This window comes from Hevea brasiliensis, chromosome 15 (assembly GCF_030052815.1).
Source record: "Hevea brasiliensis isolate MT/VB/25A 57/8 chromosome 15, ASM3005281v1, whole genome shotgun sequence".
Lineage (NCBI taxonomy): Eukaryota > Viridiplantae > Streptophyta > Magnoliopsida > Malpighiales > Euphorbiaceae > Hevea > Hevea brasiliensis.
The window spans coordinates 54,299,989-54,319,393 of record NC_079507.1 but is presented as its reverse complement, the minus strand read 5'-3'; the positions used below and the strand labels follow the sequence as shown (position 1 = coordinate 54,319,393).

The following is a 19,405-nucleotide window of genomic DNA, read 5'->3' as shown; positions in this document are numbered from 1 at the left end:
ATGGAACTTCATCAATTATGAATGCAATATAAAACGTGCCTAGTGTTTAACTACATAGATACATATTTATAAGTGACGCATGTACATACTTGAACATATAATAATATCGAAATTATAATTAAAATTAATATTTTACTCACAATACACCAGAGACGACGGTAGAGGTTGGGTGAAGGAAGATGGTTGACCTTGATTACCTACGTAATTTTATTGTGAATTTATTAGTGCCAATTCAAATAAAAATAAATTTAAAGAGGTAATCCTAATTTATGTTGAAAATTCAACAAAATTTCCCCTATATCTAGGACCTACCCAATCTGTAAAAAGATTCAAATAATACTACTAAATTTTCAATTTCCACAATCACATCTCATCAACATTATATGGCCCCTCCTAGGCTCTTCAATGGTCATAAACTTGAAAAATTACGTTTTAGTCCTTATAACCGATATTTTGTAAAAATCCACTTAAACAAGCTCTAAAAATTCTAAAATTTTGCTCCGCGGTCCTTAATAAAGTTATAAAGCTATCGCAAAAAGAATTGTAATTTTCTAATCATCCATGAATATTTTATTTAAGAATATTACTCAATTCCATAAGTTTCCAACAGCTAACATATTCTTAATTCAACCCAATTCAATATTTACATAGTTAAACCTCTATTCTCAATCTTCAACTAATCATATAAAATTTAAATATCATAATCTCATATAATCTTATATGCCCATATGCTAAAAATCTAACTAAAATCCATCTATATTTTTCAAAAATATTCTACAATCACTCAAAAATTTAACAAACACCATAGAATATCTCCAAATAATTTTACTTTCATCATATATTTTTCTTAGAATTTTTCTCCAATTTTTCTTGTTTAAGAAACACTGCATTTATACTCCACAGACTGAGAAATAATGAAAATAATCTTACCTGAAGCTTATTTATGTCTCAAAAATTTCAAAAATTTATGAGGAAGCCTATGGAAGTTGAATCATCCTTAAAGCTCGCCGGAGCCACCGCTGGAACCACCACGCACGGTGTACAGCCGCGCGGCGACATCTGTCGGATCTGATCATACCATAACGTTCCTCTCCTCTTTCTCAGTCCATAGGTGGTTTTTTTTTTTTTTTTTTTTTTAAATTTGAGAATAAATCTGGACATATATGTTGTCTAGATTCATTCCAAGTAATAAAAATTACAATATACAATAAATAAAAATAAAAAATAATAAAAATAATAACCATAATAATTAAATTAATAGCCATAATTAAATATTAGAAACAAAGTTAAAAATAATAAATAATATATTTTATTAATTGATTTAGTATTAATGTTTAAAACTTAATCATTTAAATAAAAATTGGATTGTTAAATAATTTTGCATAATACGTTTGGAAACAATCATTAAAAATATATGTATAAATAAAAGTATTACAAAATTATAATTTAGTTAGATAATATTAAAATAATATTTAAATACCAAATAGAAGTATAAAATTTATATTTTTTTTTAAAATTCGGGTTATTACACCCTCTAATACCTAAACTAGTTCTCATTGATGAAATCAAACTTTTTTGTCATGTTAAAGTTCAAAAAATTAAAAAGAAGAAAAAAAAAAACTTGCAAACTAATGGTTATTTCTTACAATGATTGTTCCAAATTGCTTGGTTATTACAGTGGGACTAACTCAACCCATCAGAGAGGTTTTCCTTCTTTTAGCATATCCTCCTTCAGGCCTTACAAGATGATACTGTATTGAATAGAATGGAATAGCAAATAAAAGAATGAATATTAGGACCTCGGATGGTAAAATACATCCAGGAAAAGACAGATCTAATGATCAGTAAACTTTTCATGACTGCAAGGGGAAAGTTATGCAGCAAAAAACAAATGTTAAAGGATTCAAAAATTTAGAGATTATGAAGAAAATGTTTTCAACTTTCATTGTTTCTTCTATTGCATTGAAATAAAACTAGGGACAGGTCAAAGTTACAACAATAGAAATAGCAGCCAAAACTTTTCCGTGGTAGTGCCTCTCTTTTAGGAAAATATTCTACACTGTTTTGCTGTATTCATATGCTTGTGAAATTTGCCTCAAGACTTTCCATGAAGCTCTGTAATGCTCAATCCTCTGCAAATCATTGTGTCCTCTAAAATTTTTAAGGTTACAAGGATGATTCAGCATTGTGGAGAAGCCTTTCACGGCCATTCATGTCCAAGAATCCTGAATAAGATGATCTTCTCTTGCTTCTGTAACTTTTCCCCTTAGTTCCCTTACTTTTACGACCTAAAAACACAGTGAACATGACTGCCACAAAACCTAAACCAGAAACTGCCCATAAAACAATAACCCAGAACCTAAAAGAACCAAAGAGGCCATCTGTTGCAGCAGGCAGAGATGATTCCTGAGAATGTTTTACAGGCACAGGGTCAGTTCTTACAGTATTACTAACATCAATCCAGCCAAATTTCCTTGAACTTACAGCTTCCTTTGCTGTATCCTCATTTGAGTTGGATAAGGAGTTAGGATCAGGGCAGTTTCTCTTCTTATGATGCAATAGTAGTGCTTCATTCAGTGTCTTTCCACATTCTATGCTAAGTAAGTCCCTCTGTAAGACGTCCTCATCAGTCCGATCAAGCGTTGAAGGATCAGGCAGGTCTGGAAACTTGGCCCAGCATTTGTTAACCATATCAGCATCTCTCCAGTTTGCCTTATCAAAGCTCCAATTCCCAACTTTAAATTCTAACCCATAGTGAAAGACTCTATACTTGACACCCGGCTCGGGGACATATCCTGGGTATATTAATATCTCCCTGCTTATAAGGTGTCGTAGTTGCAGCTGATTGTAAAATGAATGAGTGAATAAAAGGCAACATAATTTATGATTTGTAAGGAGAATTAAAGCGCAATAAGCTATCAGAAACAGAAGAAGATGTTCATATCAAAAGAGAAGAGTGAAATAAGTCAGTGATGGATATTGAGCATGCACCCCTGTCAGGATATGAAACACATCCCCCTAAAAAAGTACAGGCATGCAAATTCTCCAAGTGGATAGGATATTTTCTCTACAATTGCATCAGTTGATATGCCTACTTGTCTACTATGAGATTACAATCTATATACAAAAGGAATTCATGGGAAACTGACATACCTCTGCTGCACCAAAAGAGTAACCATACATCTCACTGATCCAGCCAGATTCATATATATCTCCGGTTATATTTGTGGCATAATGAGATTTGTCAGCCCGAACCTCCTCGGTTTTATGCAACCACAGCATAGCAAATTTTCGAAGATCTTCTATATGCATGATGATTACACCCCCAACCTTGTCACAAGCCTCAGGATGGCTTGTATGGAGTTTTGCAAGCACATTGTCACAACCAATAAGGTAGCTGACATGCAAAAATTATAAAATTGGCAGTCAAAATATCATTTATTATGCAACTAAAAATGCACATGTAATATACTATCTACAAATGAGAGAGAAAAGGAGAGATGCAGAGACAACCAGAATCATAAATAAAAAGCTATGCAGTACGCTCGAACTGAAGGGAATAGAAGCCTTTGTCTTACTCATAGGGAGTCGAAACTGGACGGCCACGTGCTGCTTTGAACTCCCATGGTGTAATTGGACCTCTCAAGATCATGTCAGCATCAAGAATAACTATGAACTCAGCATCAATATTTGCATGATTAAGCCAATGAAGGACAGCAGCTGGTTTATTAATTGCTGGATACCTGACATGAAATAAAAGCAAGATTAAAATTGTATTTCATGAAATCTCTTTTAATCTTTTGGATTTGCCACACTAGTCAGGCTAAGGAGGAGGTATTGGCTGGTGCAACAGTGCAATCCAAAGCAGACATGTACACAAGGACTGGTTCAAAATCTTGGAATAGCCACTACAGCAGGAAATGATAAAAGGTGAGACTAATTATAGATTTCCACTCCTAAAACCCTGCTTGGGCAGGACTAATCTTCTTTGGTTTGGGAAATGGAAGAGGTTTTGTTAATCATTTCCATAAAGAAGTTCATATTTTGATCACACACTAATTTAAAAGTGCATCACCAGTACCTTTCAACTAAAACAAAATCCCAGGATGGTTACCTTCATAAACCATAGATAACTCAACTCAACTCAACTAAGCCTTTATTCCAAAAATTTGGGGTCGGCTATATGGATTCGCTTTTTCCACTCTGAACGATTTTGGGTTAAATCCTCAGAAATGTGTAATGCTTCTAGGTCATGTTGTACTACTCTCCTCCAAGTCAATTTAGGTCTACCCCTTTTTTTCTTTCTATCTTCTAACCTAATGTGCTCTACTTGTCTAACTGGAGCCTCCGTATGTCTACGCTTCACATGACCAAACCACCTCAATCTCCCTTTTCTCAACTTATCTTCAATTGGCACCACTCCTATCTTTTCTCTAATACTCTCATTACGGACTTTATCTAGTCTAGTATGGCCACTCATCCACCTTAACATTCTCATCTTTGCAACTCTTATCTTAGATGCATACGACTCTTCAGTGCCCAACACTCACTACCATATAACATAGCCGGTCCTATGGCTGTACGGTAAAATTTTCCTTTCAATTTATTGGGAATTTTGCAATCACATAAAACTCTCGTGGCACGTCTCCACTTCAACTATCCGGCTTTAATCCTATGACTAACATCCTCCTCACATAAACCATAGATCCATTAAAGGCAATCAATCAGGGCAAGAACATTAAAGGCATATAAATCATGAGAACAACCAAAATGGTGACATGCAAGTTCTAGAATTAACTTAAAATGGACAATAATGATAACTACTTTAGTCAAGGCATACACATTCAGATAACAACATTACCAATCGCCTGTTAGTGGATGCCGGCTCATAGAAGGAACATAGTGGGTTGGAGCCAGATCATGGCCTGCATACCGCTTTAAGTCTTCATCTGTACAACTGAGAAGCCGTGTGATATTTCCGGGCTGACCACTTAGGTGGAAACTATGTACAAGGCCTACAGTCTGCCAATCAAAATAAGGTGTACATTCTGTGGAAAATATGGTGTGGATTTTTGGATGTGGTTTCTGAGGTTCATCAATGACCTGCTGCTCATTTGCAGTCTCCGTTTTTATGCTGTTAGGAGTAAGAAGTTTTGGCTTAGTTAGTTCTGCAAAAGTTTTGCTCTTTAAAAAGCTCAGGTATTTTGACCATTTTGGCTTAGAGCATCCATTTGCAGCATGCTGTAGTAGGAGACCTTCATTCAGAGTATTTATACACTCTATACTTAAAAATAGTCCTCGCCTTTTATTTGGATCAGATTCCATCAATTTTACCTGCAAAAGAAAGATCACAAGTTCAACGAAATAAATCCAATATTAGCCACATAATATCACAACAATAAGAATGAAAACTAGATATTTGGCTTCAGATAACATAATGTACTTTATAATGAAATAAACATTCACACATGGTGCATTATCTAGTAGCCTATCCAAAAGGCATCCTTAACAGATTGATGCTGATATTCTGAAAACAATGAAAGGAAGGGCAAAGCATATGCTTTGGAAATGCTCAGCAAATTTCTTCGTAATAGATAGTTTCATTTGTTAAACACATCACTCAGTTTTTGCATCTTGGTCCACATACCTCTCTAGGGTAAGGAGGCTCAGGAAAGAGCCGACCACAATCATAAACAATACCATCTTCATGGTGTTCCAATTTACTGAAGGACCAATTTCCCACACTGAATGGCAAACCATAGTGAAGTAGAATAGGCTGAAAACCCTCTCGTGGTGTATAGCCTGGGTAGATCATTAAGTTGTCGTTAATCTTGTGCCGAAGTCCAACCTGAAAATGTGAACATAACCAAAAAAAATAAACAATAGAAATTTCAAGTCCAGTAAAAATAAAGTGAAACCGTAACTTTGTTCTTGTCACAATTAAACCAACTTACTTCTGCAGCACCAAATGAGTAGCCATACATCTCACTTATCCAACCTTGGCCATAGATATCACCAGTTATATTGGTTGCCCAATGAGCCCTATCTTCACGTACTTCTTCTGTCTTCGACAGCCACATGGGTGCTAATGCTCGAAGGTCATCGATGTGCATGGCTAAAAGCCCACCAACCTTGTCACATAGTTCAGGGTGGTTCGTGTGCAAGTGAGCTAGAATATTGTCACATCCAACCAAGTACCTAAACATAAATTGATTACATAATTGGAATTGCTACGAGGGTTATCCATAGTACACACTCTAAGGAGGGCAGCACATATTTATTACTAAAATAGGCAAAGAGATAAAAATTTGATCTGAAAATTTCTTAAAAATATGGCTCAAATACATCATCCAAGGGCTGGATTAAGAAAACAGAAAACAGTCCAATTCTCAATTATTCCTTCAAAAGTGTCACTCCACACAAGCAGAATGTAAGATGCAAACAGTATAGCCAAAATATAACACAGAAGCATCCACAATGCAATTGGTTGGTCAGCTGCAAATAGTGGTCAATTCACTGTAGCAAGAACCTATGTTTAAACAATCCATCATGGAAGAATGCTCATTTTCAGTAGATAACAACTTTGATTGACAAATAAAAAATCATTAGTTAGTACCCATAATATGCTGCAACAGGCTTGCCCTTCTCTGCTCCAAGTTCCCAGGGTGTAATTGGACCTCGAATGATCATATCAGCGTCTAGAATGACAACCCAATCGACATTATCTGCATCTTTACTATTTTTTAGCCAGTGAACAATTCCAGCAGGTTTATTGATTGCAGGGTACCTGCAAAAAACAAAAAATAGCTCTTCATTTCCCTTTTTGCTGTGTAAGGAAACTCCTAAACAGCTTCAATGTTCCCCCAAGATCTTAGAGAACATGTATGTCTCCAATACACGTGATTAGATAGAAAGAAAGAAAGGATGTGCATCCCAACTTGGCAGAGACATGACAAGAACAAATTGAATAGTGATTTAACAGTACCGACATGAACTTTCAAAGTGAGATTCTTTAGAATGTATAATATTGAAATGCATAATGAGAAGGACCCAGAATGCAGTAGAGGAAAGGAGGATCAGGAAATAAAAGCACAGAAATTAAAGAGAAATTTAACTATTTTATGATTCAACTCAACTCAACTCAACTCAATTAAGCCTTTATCCCAAGAATTTGGGATCGGCTATATGAATTCTCTTTATCCATTCTTAACTATTTTATGATTAATGAGAAGAAATTAGCACTGTGAACAGCAATCTGACTTCCATCCATTATAAGATAAGCTAATTCTTAATCAATATGCCAATGGCAACAGAACAAGGTGAACAGGGGAAAACACTTTATGCACATTGCAAGCCAAGATAATTAAACTTTAGCTTAAATAAAGATAATTTGAAAAGCTACCCAGGAATAAAAAGCAGTTAACAGTTACAATCCTCATATTATGCAGTTCTATCGTGTTTTCTAGTGTGGAGCTGCTGAGATGCATTATTTCAAGACAAGCTCTTTTATTTTTTTCCCAAGATCCAACTTCTATTATATCAAAAAAATATAACACAGTTCATAACATGAGAAATCCATGATATCATTCATTTAGGAAAATAAGCAAAATAATATTCAAACTTTGTGCACACCTGTTCTCCTAACAAAATGTTGCTGTCTCAAGCAAGAGAAGTCAAATGGAATAGTATCCATTTGCTTCCACATTATCAAATTAGCATAGGCAATAGCATTTTATGATAGAAGCACTGACTAGTTGAACAAACGCTCAATGCCAACCACAAATAGAAAGCTCACAGTTTGATGCAGCAATTAAGCATTGAATCATTAAATGTTTGAACAAATAAGAACGGAGCATATTTGCTCAAATCCAATTTCAAAGCAAAGAGAACAGAATAACCTTAAACATATGAAAAGAAGCCTTGGAGTAATGAAAATACCTCAATTGAGAGTCAAAACACTATGATCACTAAACTCTTAACTTCGATAGTTCATAGTAACAAAGCAATAAATAACATAGAACTAAAGAAAGAAAAACAGACTCACCAGTCTCCAGTTCTGGGGTGTCTGCTCATGGAGGGCACCTCAAAAGTTGGAGCCAAATGCATCCCTCTATAGTTCTTCTTCTCCTCCTCCGTACAGCTCAGCAGCCGGGTAATAGGTCCGGGTTGTCCAGCCTTCTTGAAGCTATGCATGAGCCCCACCGTTTGCCAATCAAAGTAATTCTGGCATTCCACTGAGAACAGAGTATGAATCCTGTACGGTGCCTCCTGACCATTTTCCACACCCAACACAACATCAGTCCATAACCCCAACAAAACCCAGATCAAGACCGTGAATTTAGCCATTGTAGCTCAAATGCAATGCCTGATTCGAAATGGGTTCCTATAAAAGATCTAAATTTCATTGGTTGTGAAGAAATTGGAAAGTCAAACACCGGAAACCTTCATCTCCTTCCCCTTAATAGATTAATAAGATTAGGCAGTGGAGGTGACCACGAAATGCTTACTGTTCAGCGATGACAGCGAGACGTATTAAACAATGATTGATACTTTGGGCAATAAAGCTAATTGAAAAAAAAAAAGAGTCAAGTGCACATATCTCTATTGAATATGAGAACCAAGATGAATCTGGAGTTAGCAGAACTATTTTTGCCGCAGCCACCGCTGACGACCGACAGAAATGATTGAAACGACACCGTTTTGATGGTGGACTGTGCCAAATTCAATAAGTGTATCACCTAATTTGCTAAGCTCAATCCTATTTGGCAACGTTTAAATTTTATTAATTTTATTTATGCTGCCACTGACGTAATATTTATATTAATATTTATTTATTAATAAATATTTTTACTCTCACGATAATAATTTTTTATTTTTTAAGGTTATAATAGTCTTTGATTGAAGAATTAAATAATTTAATTATTTTTAATTTTTTTTAAATAAAATAAGTATAAAAATAAATTTATCAAACTTAGGAGATTTGAAGAAATTTAAAACTTTTTAATTAAATGAATTTTTCTTAATTTTTTGTTTAAATTATATTTAGTTAATAGGTATAATTTAAAGTAGGAAAAAAAAAATTCAAAGACAAGGCAGTCAACGAAGTCCACAGTTTCTGACCTGGCAACTTTTTATTGGTTAATTCCAGCGCGGAGACATGGCGCTTTCCTTCCTGCTTCGGCGGGGTCCAAAACCACAGCCATCGCCCATGGCTATTGGGCAATAATACCCATATTTGTAGATTTGGTGTTAGAGATGCCAAATAAGATATGGCGATTTCTTCAAAACGGCTTCTCGTTTTTCTATTTCTCTGCATAGCAAACTCTCTCCAATTCTTGATAGTTTCTTCTTCTACTTCCCCTCAGGTATTCCTTTGCAAAATCAATTTACACTTCTTCAATTTCTCTCCTTTTTCTTTTTCCTTGTTCAACAAAAAAAGCCCTAATCTGGGTGCAGTTCTTTTTTCGTATTCTTTTCTGGTTAATTGAAGCTCTTATTGATTTTTGTTCAGGGTTATCAAGAATATGCAGCTGCAAGGTAATATCGATTTGATTCCTAGGTTTTATTTTTATTTTTATTTTTTATTTAGGATCAAACTGGCGGCGTTTGTTTTACATTTTCACCCTATGGATGGATTCTTGAATTGGGTTTCTTTTATCAGAGTAAATAGGTTTCTTGTTGGTTTCACAATATTTAATCAATACCCATTGTAGTTAATGTATAGAATTGATGTTCAGAACTCTCAAGCAAGAGCAGGGGAATGCTCATGAAGTGCATTGTTCAAGAGAAAGGAGTAGGGCAGCATGGAAGATAATTGAGAAGGTACTGGAAGTGTACAACTGTAAACTCAACAAAATTCTGGTTTGGCATCTTACTATGTTATTGTTCGATTTTGGTGCAGTATTTGATGCCCTTTGTTGAGAAGGAAAAGTATCAGATTTCAATTAGTTGTAAGCTTCATCCTGAAAATGACCTGTACAGAGATCAAGAACAGCACAAGCTCCATGAAGATATAAATGAATGGAGATGTGGGTACTGTAAAAAGACATTTTATGATGAGAAATATCTGGATAAGCATTTTGATAACAGACATTACCATTTACTGAACGTGGTAAGAGTGAACTACTTTTTTTTTTATTTAAAATATTTCTGTCAACAAAATTTTCTTGCATTGCATTTTTGCACTTGGTTTTGAGTAGTCTTTGCATCGCTACTTAATAAACTATGACAGATTAGAAAATTTATGAAAACAGCATGATCAAAGACGTTGAAAGTTAATATGGTACTCTTGTTGATGGTTTCTTAATATGGATGAATTTTTATTTTTTACTCCGTCTAAAGATTCTTATTTGGTTGAAAAAAATAAAGAAACCGCTCATCCTTACTAAGTTACATATTCCAACTATACCTTTCTAATTGGGAACATAGATGGAAAATGTTGGCAAACTATTGATATGGTTTTGCTTCTTTGTTGGATAGTTTTCTAAATTGCATGACTTGGGCAGGTGGCCTATCATTATGAACTCGTGTGAATACAACGTTGCAGTCTGCTAGTGAATTTTGCCCGTTTTAGTGTAACCCTCTAAAATAGATGCAACTTTACCAGCAAATGCAAGCCAAGGAAATAGGAGAGCATTAGTTTTCACCTTTATTCATTTATTTATCTTTTGGATGGCGCAGGGCAGGGCAAAGTTAGAATAAATTTTTTTGCTTCAGTTAGAGGTGTACAACAAATTATGCTTTAGTTGGCCAGTACACCATTGTATCTTTTTTTTAGGCCTTTCGGACCTTAGTTTAGATAATGGGGGAAAGCATAGAAAAAAACCTTAAAGCTTTGTGTTTTAACACTTAAAGGCCTATGATTTAATTTTTGACAAAATACTACCCTGAAATTTATTACGTTAGGACTTTAATGATAAATGCTCAAGCGCCAATAATTATGCTGACACGGCAGTAGCAACAAATAAAATGAATTTTTTTCTTTTCATTAAAAATTATTAATTCAATTTTTAAAATAATTTCATATATTTGAGGGACTTTAAGACAATTTTAAAAAAAAAAATTATTTTATTAATTCACACTGTCATGTCAGCAAAATTAACAGTGTTAAAGCATTGGTCCTTAAAGTGCTAATGGAGTAAAGCTCATGGCACCATTTTGTCAAAAATTGAACCCCATGCCCTGAAACATCAAAGCATGAAACCTCATGGTACTTTTTAGGCTTTCCCCTAGATAATTTCCACACTGGAGGAAACTTGGGTAAGAAATATGGAGAAGAATGTGCCAACTTTTACTGGTCTATCTCTCTTAATTTAGCTCAGGAAAGTCATGAATGATGAGTGTTTCGCTCTCATTTTGGCTTAAAACCTTTCTTGTCTTAAAATTTTTGTAGATCGTAGGAGCTGTTGTACTGATTATATTTGATATTATGTTTACATTTGAACTTTCACTTGTTTGCCTAAGTTTATATCCTTGCCTGTAGTTTTATAGCCCTGTTTCTAGATTGCCTTTCTTCTAACTTTTTTGAGGAAAAATGCATCTCTTGGGCATTGCCAATTATGGCTTTTCTAATGCTTTACTAGCAATGGAAACATATGATGCTTGTGTGAAACCCAGAGTCAAGGCAGATGCTTGGCAGATGTATGTGGTGCATTACATTGTGACCAAGTGATGGATTCTGCAACACGCAAGACTAAGTGCAATCCTGCAGCTGCTGCAAAGAATAAACATCTGTGTGAGGTGGCCTCTAAATGATACTTGAATTTTTATCAATTCCCTTGTTATTTAATTTACCAATATGATTATTCAATGCAGAGTCTAGCTCATAGTTGTTTTCCAGTCAATGAGGGTCCTTCAGCTCATCACCTTAAGGGTAATTTTTCATTTTCTTTATGTAATTGGAGAAGTGGTAATGTATTTAATAGCTTGTGGAGCTTATCATGTTGTTTATTGATAATTTTGATTATCAGAGTTCTTCTTGCGACAATTTTGTGACGCCCACACTTGCACTGGACGTCAGAAACCATTTTCTAAAGGGGGCAAGGTAAATTTCAAATCTTTTGGCTTGTTTTTGTTCTATTTAAAGAGATAACAAGTAACCAAACAGCTCACTGGATTAAGTGATGTAAGGTGAGTGATCGTAGAGTTGAATTCATATAGCAAAAGTTCCAAAGTTATAGCAACGACAGGTGATGAAATGGGGATGCCCATTTTTGGCTCGGTTCCTCCTCATTTTTCAATTTATAACCAGTTAAATTTTAATTACTGGAAACATCTCACCAATGAACTCATGCTTAGATCAGACAAGTGAAACAAGTTAACATTGATTTATCTGTAAAGTGGAAGATCTCACTGTGACACACACCAATTACTGTTATTGTCAAAATCATGCATGCTTGTTGAGATTTTTATGCTATTTAGCATATTTCTAACTTAAACTTCATGCATTTCTGAGGTTTGATGATTATTTACTGATTCATTACGCCTGTTCCGTTTCACATGCACAGAAGGAAATGAGTATACTATATATTATACTATCTGTCATGATTCTGATGCTGTTGTTGCTTTTCTATGGCTTCGTGTACTTGTACAGAAGGTAATCATTTTAATGCTTGCATCTAATTTTCCTTTTGTTTTCAAATGGATTCAAATGTTTGGTTATTATGCTGTAGGGGAATAAAAAGGGGCACCCAAGGTCTGAAGCGCATATCAAAAAGTAGACAGAAAAAATCTTCATAGATGATGTTCTTTTGACATCATTTTTGTTGTGATATTTGATTTAATTAGCTTTAATTTTTACTGGTAAAAACTGTCCATTTTTGCGCTTAGATTACAAGTGCTATCAGCTTTCTTTTAGTATACTTTTCTGCACCCTGAATTTTGGGGTAAAGAAAAACCAGATAGGGAAACAAGCCAATGTAATGAAAGATGTTTATGGCTTTTCTGAACACGAATGCTTTGTACATTGATCTTCTGGTTAGATATTTTCTGATAAACAAGAATTTTAATTACAAGGCAAAAAATGGATATGAAGAAAAAAAAATGGTTCGCAAATATTGACATAGGAAATATACACCATCCACTGGTGCACTTCTAATGTACTTCAATGTCAATGACTTTACTGGTTGTGGTTACTTTAAGAGGAATAGACATACAAGAGCCCATCTTTCACCTCTGCTTCAATCCTCTCAGACTCTATGGTCTATGGCAATGCATTTATGCTGTTGTCTTGTCCCTGTAATAGCTCTTATTCTGCCACTTCTCATACCTAATATCTTCATTAGCATTTACGTTACTTTCTTGAGTTGTTTCAGAAACCTTCTGACTTCACTGCTACAATGTTGCCCCCACCTTAATGTCATTTTAAGTGCACATTGAATATCATCTTGTAGTTCTTTTTTTCCCTAACTTGATTGCCTAAGGTGTATTCTCCGTACAATGTATTGGTGTATCAAAAATTAGTTTAAAATTAAAAATTAGTTGGATATGGCTATTGGGCTCTTGTTCTGACGCTCCACAGTTGTGTTGTGTGAATTTTTGATGGGCTTGCTGATACTGTTCCTACTAAGACAAACTGACAAACTGAACTTACAATGGTGAAGTAATCTAGATCCATTATCCTGCGATTGAACAACAGAAGAAAGAACCTTGTGCTAATTTTTGGTCATACCAAGCTTTAGGGTTCATCCATAGTATCACAAATTTAGCACCCACCAGCAATTTTGTGAAGGTGACGAGGTTATCATGTTAAGTTTTGTTCAACTAGTTGCACCTGGGTGAGTGATGATGCTTCTATTATTAAGAAAACGCTGCATTCCAGAGACAGTTTCATCAGAGTCCTTGATAAAGATCCCTCTCTTTTATGGAGCTTCTAAGGCCTAAACTGATGTATTGTAGGCTCATAAAGATGAGATCATGTATGTTGTCTGCGTGGACATGAAGGATCCTACCTGAGAATTGCTTTTACTCTGCTTTCTAATTATTGGGAAATGAAAGAAAGAACTTGTGATCCTAAAAAATAATAGCAAAGAAAGAAACATAAGGGACAACCACATAAATAGGTGAAATTGTTGAATTCATGATGCATCGAGCTTGCCATGAAAGGGCAAGTTCAGCATCCGCCATTCACTCCCAGGTGAAAAAAAACCCACCAACCCTCTAGCAGTGATGATACCATGGGCGTTCCAGCCTCTAGCTATACCTGGATGACGCATTATCGTCTACCAGCAAAGTGATCTCGTTTCACTGGTAATCTTAGGTTCTTGATATCCTACGTTTGTAAATAACAGCTCTGAGTGAAGTAATGTTCGGGATCAGATTATAAAGTGTGCTTTCAACAATCAACAGACACCATAGGAAGTACTGCTTAGCAAGTGAAAAATAACAATCATTTGTACTTTTTTCTGATTGATTTTCTGTTCAACAAGAGAGTGTAAAAATTTCAAGCAGACAACCAAATTAAAAGTTAGCATTTGGCCAGAAAAATTGGCTTAAAAGCATAAAACTTCAAAATGAGTAAAAGAGTTGTATTTCATTTCCAGACCCTTACTGATCTTCCATAAACAATGCTTCCATGGCTTTAAATCCTGGATGATATTAGAACTTCAGCGCCAGGTGTATGAAGGAAATCTTTAACCAACTTTGAGTCAGCTTTGTGATCATCACCCAACATGGATTAAGGAATCAACTGGGATGATCAAAATCAAGTCTCCATCATTTTCTTTTAGGTGGATCCCGGCTGAGTCCATGCTTCCTTAGTGTTTTGATATAATTTCTCATCAGGGTAAACTTATTGCTACCAAGATGATAAAAATAATCCCATGTATAGATCCCAGTTTTATGCAAATCATCAAATACTATCCTGAACCATCCGATCAGAAGGAAACCGTCACCATAAATAAACCATATCTTTCTACTTGCTACAAGGTATAGGAACCAAAGACAATGACAAAATGAACTTAAATACCTTAACCCATAGTTTCCTACAGGTTCTGCAGACATGACACCCACATGCCGCCGCCCAAAAATCACCTAATCAAGAAATGTCAAGCACTCAAACCGGTTAATAAATTTGTGCTTAGCTTGACCTTAGGCCCTAGGTTTAGCCATGCACGTGTACAACAAAAAGGGTGTTCAACTAATTCATGCCTGCCAACTTTTTTTTTCCTGTTTCTCTATCTTAAAACGTACATAAGTGGACACAGAGCAGTTGCGTAGGAAAGAAACTCAACATCAGCTCATGTATTGAATTACAGTAATTTTTACCACTGCTGGGTTGAGACTTGCAAAAATAATGAACTTTGAAACTCATATGATACCCAAATATGGAAGTATCCATCCACTAATTTATTCTAACTACATGAAACTATTAAGAAAAACAACAAATGCAAAATAACAAATATTTTGGACGATGAAATATATTTAATATAGGAATCAAAGGGGGAAACAAAAATAAATAAAAAGGAAACACCAAATTTTAAAATTTGCAAAGAAGATGAGTTCTGACAAATATTACCTTCTCGCCTCCAATTGACCTAACTTTCCCATCAACAGCTGGACTATGTATTCTCAAAAATTCAGATGACAGATTAAACTTGCTACCATTGGCATATTCCACCTCTACCTGCAACAAAAGATTGAAAGAGGACATAATGATGTGAACAGCATGGAAACTGAAGTATATAAAATAACATGGTCATTTGCGACCCTGAAAGATAACAGAAACAAAATATTAATTATACCAAAGAAATGATGATAAAAGAATAAAGACCTAAGTGCTTCTTAGCCTTATATACCTTTTCAATGCTTAAAAAACAGTCTTAGCCATGGGCAACTAGAGTCTTCACAAGTAGAAAACTAAACATCCATTCAGCTAAGAGTTATCAAACATCCAAAATTACTGAAGCCGGCAGTTTCAGATGCATGGGTCCCAAATGTGAACAGAGCAAAGGCAAATCATATACTAAATCACATACTAAGAATCAAAATGTTACTTTCAGCTTTACAGTTGTTGCAACATAACCCACTTGGTTATGGAAGTTGTCTCTCATCAATCAGGAAAACACAAAGCCATTGGTAATCCATGTTTGGCAGAAACTTCAGATAGTGAATAACAATATGCAAAGCACTTCTTGCCACAACAAATATTCTTGTTTAAAATGGAACATGATAACCATGAGATGTCCTCAAAAAGCTACTTTGCAGAGAAATCATCAATATGAGTACCCATTGTCACATTTAGCTCATCATTAAGCACAAAATGATTAAAGGGCAGTTTAAAAACCTAATAAAATGGACATCAGCTACAATTCCAAGAGCAAGATATATGAAAATGTTGATCAAACATATACTAAACAGCCAAGTGGGTTGAAATCAAATCATTTTAGTCCTAATAGCCAATAAACCGATCAAATATAGAGCCAAAACAACCCCAGAAATAAGAATAAAGAAACAAAGTCATCCAGGACAAACAAAAAGCTTATACTAGTGAAATTGAAACAAATCAAGATAGAAAAAAGAAAAGGAAAAAAAAAAAGCGTACACTTTTGGGTGCCTGCAGAGTGAATCTGGTGAGGCGTGGGAAATCGACGCTTGTATGTGTCCATCTGATTGTTCTCTGTGCCGCTAGCATCCTTCCCTACTTCCGAGCAGTCAGGCTTCAAGGTTTGAGCATCCCCTTACGCTCTAGGAGCCATTACTAGGCCCATCGAAGAAATTGGTGGGCTTCTTTCTTAGTTTCTAGTGGGTAACTGGTAAGAAACGAAATTACTAGCCCAAAAAAATTGATATTTCAAAAGTTGTTTTTTTTTTTTTTAAATTATAAAAATTATAATATTAAAATGTAACTTACATTTAAAAAAATTAAATTAAAAATATTATTAAAATAATATTTTCTTGACTTCTTATCTCATATGACTTATTTATAACTCTCGACACCTCTTCATAACCTGTTAGTATAAATATTTGAATTTTCATATTAATTTAAAATTTTTAGTAAAATATTAAAGTTTTTTTTTTAATTGAATTCTAATGGGTTGTGTAAAGACAACAGAATTGAACTCTATGGTAGTCTTGGATCTTATCTCTACTTAGAATTTCTCAATGTTGGGACTTATTGAAGAGCCCTTAGGAGATATAGTTTGTGTCATTGTTATAGGAAGCCAATAGAGTTGTTGATAGGCTGGTTAATTTGAAGAAATTATATAATAAAGTGATTATTTCATGTCAGTATTTGATATGAAATGATAACTCGATAGTAATTAAACACATATGCAAATGTAGTTACTATTTAAAAAAAAAAAAATTGTAAGGTGGTTACAAATATTTGAAATCCACTCATGTATATGTATAAACCCATTCATACATATATGTCCATTTATTATTAGATTGAAACCTCAATGCATATAAATCAAAATCAACCTCAATGCCAAGCTATGCTATAAATCCTCTTGCAATAATGATAATTTGATGCAAACTGAGGTTTTATTGAACTAGAAAGAGAAGACATGAGGAAGAAGAAGAAATCAAGAAAGATTACAAAGAGAAAGAACAAGCTCATGAATACTCATACATGACTTCTCTACAATTACATGAGCCTATTTAACAAGACCCAAGAACAGTTTAACAATGCCCACAATAGAATGATAGCTCATGCATTCCATTAAAACAACTCCAATCCTTCGTGCCAATCCTTCTCCCACTATTACATCTACTTATTGATATGACATCATCTCATTATTGCTAACACTGCTCTGCGTTTTACTAATTAATCTCACACGTGGCATATCCAACTTTTTCAATTCACATTTGTATCAACAACCTTGGGTTGAAAGGTTCCTTGTCCCCAAGGAACTCTGTAAAACGCAGGCGCATATCAAAGGCGTATTCCCAAGTTGCTTCAGCTAGTGAAAGTCCTTTCCAATGAATCAGAAGTTGTGTGGCAGCTTGATTATGATGATGAACCATTCGACAATCTAAAATAGCTTGTGGAATCGCTAAAGGAGTAGTGACCAACAATGGTAAAATTGGCTGAGTTGGGTCAACATTTTAAGCAGGACAAAGTAAAGATACATGAAATACATTGTGAATAAAAACCTCAGGTGGTAAATCAAGACAATAAGCCATAGAACTAATTCGGTCAATACCACAGAAAGATCCATAGTGCTTAGGACGCAACTTAGACCTTGTAACTGTAGCAGAGATTTGTTTATAATCCTCCAATAACCCAAACCTAGTCACCTACCCAAAACTCTTGATCTGTATAATGCTTATTAGCCAATGACTTCATACGATTTTGAGCTTTTTGCAAACGGTCTTTTAAAATTGAAATACAACCTTTCTGTTTTGCAAGCAAGCATCTACTACTGCTACCCTTGAGTCATGAGGGAATATGGCAAATTAATTAAAGGTGGCTGCCCGTACAAAGCCTTAAAGGTGTAGTGCGAATGTTGGAATGGTAGGACATATTATACTAGTACTCTACTAAAGAGAGCCACTTTGTCCATAAATGTGGCAGATCTCTAGCCATGCAACGCAAGTAACTTTCCAAGCATCGATTACCAACTTCTTTTTTGCCATCTGTCTGTGGATGATAGGCTGTAGACACATTGAGTCTCACTCCCTGCAGTGAAAAGAATTCTTTCTAGAAGGTGCTCATAAAGACAAGGTCTCCATTACTTGTTATTGACTGAGACATGCCATAAAGCTTATAAACAGTATCAAGGAACATTTGTGCCGCCCCTTTTGAAGTATATGGATGAGATAATGCCACAAAATGGGCATATTTAGTCAAGTAATCCACAATAACCAAGATAGCTGACTTGGACTAAGATTTTGGCAGAGCCTCAATAAAGTCCATAGAAATGTCCTAAAAAGTAACTTCTAGTATTGGTAAGGGTTGTAACAAGCCTGGTGAAGCTATATTCTCTAGTTTATAATGTTGACAAGTCGCACAACAATATATAATTTCGAACATCCTTCCATAGCCCAGACCAAAATACCACCGCTGAAAGTCGTTTGGCTGTGACTGTAGCACCTGAATGACCACCCACTGAAGACTCATGAAATTCCTTAATCAAAGCATTCCACAAATTAACATCATTGCCTACAACTAACTTGCCATTCCTTTTTAATTAATTCAAATGCTCTGTATATTTGGAATGCGAAGCAGGATCAATTTGCTTATCAGCTATAATAGCTTGAAGTACAAGATCTGAATCCCATGACGACTGAAGTTGAGACAATAACTCAGATGTTAAAGTAGAAACTATAATGGCATAAGAACTTAGTGAAGGTATCCAAGAAAGACCATCAGCAACATAATTTTCCTTGCCCTTGCAATAACAAATCTCATAATCAAATTGGAGTAATTTTGCCATCCAAGCTTGCTGCGTTGGCTTAGTTAACT

The 19,405-nt window shown here is 35.0% G+C and overlaps 3 protein-coding genes across 3 annotated transcripts; 1 reads left to right on the top strand and 2 right to left on the bottom strand.

Moving 5' to 3' along the window:
• Positions 1 to 1,771: 1,771 nt before the first annotated feature.
• LOC110656606 (peptidyl serine alpha-galactosyltransferase) lies at positions 1,772 to 8,575 on the bottom strand. Its single transcript, XM_021813470.2, has 8 exons — positions 8,045 to 8,575; positions 6,617 to 6,787; positions 5,955 to 6,198; positions 5,648 to 5,848; positions 4,862 to 5,334; positions 3,579 to 3,743; positions 3,154 to 3,397; positions 1,772 to 2,841 (listed from the first exon to the last, which is right to left on the bottom strand). Exons 1-8 carry the CDS (start codon positions 8,344 to 8,346, stop codon positions 2,167 to 2,169), a joined length of 2,475 nt encoding a protein of 824 aa, XP_021669162.2. The 5' UTR covers positions 8,347 to 8,575; the 3' UTR covers positions 1,772 to 2,166.
• Positions 8,576 to 9,172: 597 nt separating this feature from the next.
• LOC110656607 (uncharacterized) lies at positions 9,173 to 12,949 on the top strand. The gene is made up of 9 exons (XM_058136255.1): positions 9,173 to 9,365; positions 9,512 to 9,537; positions 9,738 to 9,822; positions 9,902 to 10,111; positions 11,617 to 11,739; positions 11,815 to 11,872; positions 11,970 to 12,043; positions 12,507 to 12,595; positions 12,672 to 12,949. The coding sequence occupies exons 1-9, from the start codon at positions 9,270 to 9,272 to the stop codon at positions 12,736 to 12,738; spliced, it is 828 nt and encodes a 275-aa protein (XP_057992238.1). The 5' UTR covers positions 9,173 to 9,269; the 3' UTR covers positions 12,739 to 12,949.
• Positions 12,950 to 14,373: 1,424 nt separating this feature from the next.
• On the bottom strand, positions 14,374 to 16,694 carry LOC110656608 (uncharacterized). Its single transcript, XM_021813476.2, has 4 exons — positions 16,541 to 16,694; positions 15,515 to 15,622; positions 14,966 to 15,030; positions 14,374 to 14,860 (listed from the first exon to the last, which is right to left on the bottom strand). The coding sequence occupies exons 1-4, from the start codon at positions 16,628 to 16,630 to the stop codon at positions 14,713 to 14,715; spliced, it is 411 nt and encodes a 136-aa protein (XP_021669168.2). The 5' UTR covers positions 16,631 to 16,694; the 3' UTR covers positions 14,374 to 14,712.
• Positions 16,695 to 19,405: the final 2,711 nt, after the last annotated feature.

Bases quoted from the DNA above. Each gene is read 5' to 3' on its own strand.
- LOC110656606 (XM_021813470.2), bottom strand. From the start codon at position 8,346: ATGGCTAAATTCACGGTCTTGATCTGGGTTTTGTTGGGGTTATGGACT. The intron at 3,744-4,861 runs GTAATGTTGTTA...ATTTCATGTCAG, and splicing joins CATCCACTAACAGGCGATTG to GTATCCAGCAATTAATAAAC. The intron at 3,398-3,578 runs GTAAGACAAAGG...TTTGCATGTCAG, and splicing joins CCAGTTTCGACTCCCTATGA to CTACCTTATTGGTTGTGACA.
- LOC110656607 (XM_058136255.1), top strand. From the start codon at position 9,270: ATGGCGATTTCTTCAAAACGGCTTCTCGTTTTTCTATTTCTCTGCATA. The intron at 10,112-11,616 runs GTAAGAGTGAAC...TGTGAAACCCAG, and splicing joins ATTACCATTTACTGAACGTG to AGTCAAGGCAGATGCTTGGC. The intron at 12,596-12,671 runs GTAATCATTTTA...ATTATGCTGTAG, and splicing joins TTCGTGTACTTGTACAGAAG to GGGAATAAAAAGGGGCACCC.
- LOC110656608 (XM_021813476.2), bottom strand. From the start codon at position 16,630: ATGCTAGCGGCACAGAGAACAATCAGATGGACACATACAAGCGTCGAT. The intron at 15,031-15,514 runs GTAATATTTGTC...TTTCTTGATTAG, and splicing joins GGTCAATTGGAGGCGAGAAG to GTGATTTTTGGGCGGCGGCA. The intron at 14,861-14,965 runs GTATTTAAGTTC...CGGATGGTTCAG, and splicing joins GTAGGAAACTATGGGTTAAG to GATAGTATTTGATGATTTGC.